This window comes from Leuciscus leuciscus, assembly GCF_965113295.1.
Source record: "Leuciscus leuciscus genome assembly, chromosome: 1".
Lineage (NCBI taxonomy): Eukaryota > Metazoa > Chordata > Actinopteri > Cypriniformes > Leuciscidae > Leuciscus > Leuciscus leuciscus.
Genome location: NC_138725.1, coordinates 36,540,375 through 36,545,799, shown reverse-complemented (window position 1 = coordinate 36,545,799; position 5,425 = coordinate 36,540,375). Strand labels below are relative to the sequence as shown.

General features: G+C 38.6%; 1 protein-coding gene across 1 annotated transcript; it reads left to right on the top strand.

The window, feature by feature from the left end:
* The first annotated feature begins 2,559 nt into the window (after window positions 1-2,559).
* Window positions 2,560-3,822, top strand: nog1 (noggin 1). Its single transcript, XM_082139640.1, has one exon. The coding sequence runs from the start codon at window positions 2,835-2,837 to the stop codon at window positions 3,483-3,485; it is 651 nt and encodes a 216-aa protein (XP_081995766.1). The 5' UTR covers window positions 2,560-2,834; the 3' UTR covers window positions 3,486-3,822.
* Window positions 3,823-5,425: the final 1,603 nt, after the last annotated feature.

Below are 5,425 nucleotides of genomic sequence, written 5' to 3'. Positions count from 1 at the left end.
CAAACAACAGCACAAATAAATGCAATATAATGTTCATATCAAAGAGAGATATAAAATAAACACGACTTTACCTTTTTTTTTTTTTTTCAGGTGGGTCTAACAGTATGTTAGTATTCAGTTAAGAAACTACAGAAATTAAAGTAATCAAATGTAAAATAACACTGGATAGTCTTTATTGTAAAAAATACAGATTAATTTAATGCTTACAATTAGTTACAAAATATATGATTTTCTTTGTCTTTTGTTCTTTGATTAACATGACAGACATAAGCAGGAATATTAGGCTGCTGTCACTTTAAGAGCTTATGCACAGATCCAGTATACTTTTACACAACATGCGTTACCTGTGTCAACTAAATAGGTTCCAAAACTGAATGTGTTTAACTGAATACTCGCCAAGACGGCATTTTGACATAATTTTGTGGGTATTTGGCCGTTTAAGCGCAGTAAGCCACTCATTTTGGTACTTGCGACTCACAAGCTGTTTTAAATGCGGCTTTATGTGTGAGCGCGAAACCTGTAATTAGTCAAATTATGCTCAATACAGGCACTATTAAACCGGAGGGACGAGTGAGTGAGAGGAGGCGAGTGTGTCACTTCGCAGCTGACGTTATTGCCTACGTCGCTTTTCTATTAACCTTTCTGTTGTCATTTAAGAACTTAAATGCATTTTTTGAAGCATTCAGTGTTTTAAACCATTTTTCAAGATTAAGATTACTTTGGTACTCGCACACCGTCCTTGTATTTCTGTATAAATATGTGTGTTCTGGTAGCCGTGTATAAGGTTTCTGCCATTAAAGGAGTCTGGTGTATTTCATGACATGAGAAAACCCATCATGACCCTCTTGCCATAAGCAACAGTAGAAAAGACAAAACCATTAGTCGAAATCGTTCAAATGAAAACATCTCGGTGCCGGCGTAAGCTCTGATATCTCTGACTATGACAGGTAAATGCGTCACCGTTTATGTATTTTGACACTGATAAAACTCCAGGAGAGAATCAAGGGAATCGTATGTGACAGACGGTGAGGTTAACCAAAGCCAAATGCTGATCTTTTGCCACTTCGCAAAAATGGTTTTAGGTTTTTAAGTAAGTGCTGGGTTGAAGTGAGCCGGTCATGAAAAGGATTTTGAATTTCAACTTTAACTCAACGTGAAGTGGCATTTGCATTTGCATTTAATACCTATTTTACTTCTGTTATGTATTTATGATAGAATGAAAGATTATTAAGACAAACATCTTGTTTTCTTTGAGAAAGAAATTTAGAATGAAAGCAGGAGTTTTTGAGTTACGGCTGCACTTCTCCAAGCATGTTATTATGTGTGTGTTTTATTTTGTGACAATGCCCGGTCAGGCTAAAAATACACCTGTGACTTGTGTCCCAGACTTCTCCCGGTCTCTTCGTGCAGAAGTAACTGAGTTGAAGTGTGAATTAGCTCATTCAGACAGAAACAGAGATGCATTTATCTCTCCGCCTGCTTTATGGCCAGTGGAATGGCAGGTCACTTCTTCCATTAAATGATTCTCGGAGAACGAGCGTTTGACAGAATGTCGAGGTTTCCACGGCGCTGGCTTAGTGGGAGATGTTCGTTTTGGATTCATTTGGACAGAGTGTTTTATGGCTTTATTCCCCACGGCCTGAGCGCACACTTGCATGTTTGTGCTTCTCAAAGTCGCAAATAGATAGATACAGTAGTATGAGGTGATTTAGTAGCTGTTTTTATTCAAAGAGACTTTCAGAACACTTGTTTCAGATTCAGTCCTGATGGAGAATCCTGAGGACAACAGCTTTGCTGATAGTACTAACCGTAACTAAACTTACCAGCCCTTTAACCAAACCAAACCAGACATGGATGGATAGATAGATAGATAGATAGATGGATGGATGGATGGATGGATGGATGGATGGATGGATGGATGGATGGATGGATGGATGGATGGATGGATGGATGGATGGATGGATGGATGGATGGATGGATGGATGGATGGATGGATGGATGGATGGATGGATGGATGGATGGATGGATGGATGGATGGATGGATGGATGGATAGATAGATAGATAGATAGATAGATAGATAGATAGATAGATAGATAGATAGATAGATAGATAGATAGATAGATAGATAGATAGATAGATAGATAGATAGATCGATCAGACAGACATATATATAGATAGATAGATGTTGTTGTTGTTATTGTTGTTATTATTATTGTTTCCCTTTTTCTTTTCACTACAATATTTAGCATTTTTGCGTGTATAACAATGATGCCAGTAAAGTACTTTTAAATTTAATTTTAAAAAAAATAATAATATTAACTCCCACCCTGAAGTTTCTCCCCGAAGAGCGCGTGCGTGAGGAGGCCGACAGGGGGCGCAGCGGCTTCAGACACGCCTCTCTCTCCCTCTCTCTCTCTCTCTCTCTGAGAGGAGGTGTCGGGGAATCTCCTGCAAACATTAAAAAAAAACAGAGCCGATGTATTACATCACAGGGCTGCGCGTGTATATATCAGAGGCGCGCGCGTGAGAGAGGCATTCCCAGAGGTTTGGCTCGCGACGAGAAGGACACGCAGATGCGTCGCGCGCGGGACTTTCAAGCGTGATGCTGCGCGCGATTTGGATGCATTTAACAGCCTTGGTGAAAACCAGCAGCTCGTGGAGACCCGAGAGACCCGAGTTTTGATGCACGTGAAATAAACGCGCCATGGATGGATAGACCCGGTGTCTGAGCGCTCGAAACTCTCACGCACTTCGGATTTTGCATTGGATAAAGTTCCAAAGATTGTGTGTTAAAACGCGTCAAGTGGAGATTTCCACGCTTTATCGCATCATCATGGATCTCCAGCAGTGTTTGGTGTCCGTGTACCTGCTGCTGATGTCTTTCGCTCAGTGTCAGCACTATTACCTCCTCAGACCCATCCCGAGTGACACTTTACCCCTGCTGGAGCTGAAGGAGGACCCCGACCCCATCTACGACCCGCGGGAGAGGGATCTCAACGAGACCGATCTGAGAAGCGCGCTCGGGGACTTTGACAGCCGCTTCCTCTCCATCAGCCCTCCTCAGGACCGCTACACGGGCAACGAGGACCTGGACGAGCTGGACCTCCAGCAGAACCCCGCCGGACTGATGCCCAAAGACATCAAGAACCTGGACTTTGACGTGCAGTGGGGTAAAAAGCGCAAAGCCAGTAAGAAGCTGAAGCGCAGGCTGCAGATGTGGCTGTGGTCCTACTCCTTCTGCCCGGTGCTTTACGCGTGGAACGACCTCGGCTCGCGCTTCTGGCCGCGCTTCGTCCGCGCGGGGAGTTGCTATAGTAAGCGCTCGTGTTCGGTTCCGGAGGGCATGGTGTGCAAACCGGCCAAATCCACGCACATCACGCTCCTGCGGTGGAGATGCGTTCAGAGGAGAGGCGCGCTCAAGTGCGCGTGGATACCGGTGCAGTATCCCATCATAACTGAGTGCAAATGCTCGTGCGCAAACTGAGCGATAATTAATGGACATCATTCATAAAGACTCCGATACGATGCTTATTTCTGGAGAGAGAGAAAACAAAAGAGAGAGTTTGATCTGATATGTTTCTGGACTCTAATCTGAAACATGTGTATGGACATAAACTGAGCTGATACATATCGCTGGACTTAAATTATGGAAAACTGTTCTGATAATTATTACTGTACAAAATGTAATCTGATATGTATTTCTGGATTTCAGTTTTAAAAACTCTGCTCTGGTATATTTCTTGAAAAAAGAAAAACATTATAGAAAATCGAATCTGATTTATATTTCTGGACTTAAGTTATGAAAATGTTTTTATTTTGTATTTTGGTAACACTTTATATTAACTTTAAGTCATATATATATATATATATATATATATATATATATATATATATATATATGTGTGTGTGTGTGTATATATATGTATATGTATATGCATATATATATATATATATATATATATATATGTTTATGTATATGTGTGTGTGACTATATATGTCATATATATACAGTATATATATATATATATATATTGAGTCACATAAATATATGGGATATAACATTTGAGCAATTGTTTGAATGTACTAGCTGACAATTTATGCATTATGTAATATAATACTGTCTGTTAATGCCGTTAATGTAAGTTATTATAAAGTGTTCCCTTTTATTTTTTTATGCACTATCATGTGTATGAATGTATTGTATGTATATGTGGTGCCATCATGTAATGATCTAGCTACTTGTAAAAAGCCAGTATTATGTGTATTATCCAGAGTCTACTGTATTTGTGGAAAATATTGGTTACCGTTGTATTTATATTGCAGAGAGAATGGCCGTGGAGCCGTTTGAGATGTTTTATAAGGTTTCCACGTCGATGTGACGACCTCAAAATTTATTACGGATTTTTAGGGTCTCGCAGCTGCGACGGCTGCTTTTTCCGACAACGATTTATCCTGTAAATTAAGATTTAAGAACTGTTATTTATTCTTTATATTCAGATAATAAAATATCAGTGAAATCCCACAGCAAAACGGCACATCTGAGCTTTTGTTTCAAAAGTCTTTGTTTCTTTTCATGACGAAACTTCAAAGAGATTCTCCTAATTTACCATGACATTTTCTCACCTGGCTTAAGGGCCCCGTAACCAGGCAACCGCCGGTGATGCTCTCAGGGGCCCATGTTGAGGTTTGCTAGTGGTTTATATGAACTTTTATTACATCTTATTAAGAGATCGCTACAATCCATATATAGGTCTCAATTTAAGATTTCTGCATTTGAATTGCATATCAAATTTCCATCCATTTTGATCAGCCAGTTTTAACATAAACAAACGGATAAATGTGATGCATGCTGTAATTCTCAGTCATACAGAAATGAAACGGGATGATTTCAGTAATAGCAGCCTACTAATAAACTAAATGTGTTTTAAATACACACTAACCAGGTTTATGTATATTTATCACCAGTCAATCCCAATGTGTTTCAATCTCACACATTTTAACATCACATCATCATCACATTTAAACTCTTCACTGCAAAAAATGCTTTTCTTACTTAGTATTTTTGTCTTGTTTCCAGTCCAAATACTGTATATAAACATTCTTAAATCAAGAAGCATTTACTAGATAAGTAAAATGAGATAAGAAATCATATCTTTTTTTCTGATGAAAAAATTAATAAAAGTGAGTTTTTGCTTAAAACAAGCAAAATGATATGCCAATGGGGCGGAAAATAATAATAATAATAATTTTCTGGTTTTCTTTGGAAAACAAGAAAACATTTATTTATTCAAATGGAAAACAAGATTCTTTTTCTTACCCCATTGGCAGATAATTTAGCTTGTTATAAGCAAAAAATCTTTTAATTTAATTTATTTATTTTATCCGGAAAAAAGATAGAATTTCTTATGTCATTTGACTTATCTA

Excerpts from the sequence above, each read along its gene's own strand:
- nog1 (XM_082139640.1), top strand. The coding sequence starts at position 2,835 with ATGGATCTCCAGCAGTGTTTGGTGTCCGTGTACCTGCTGCTGATGTCT.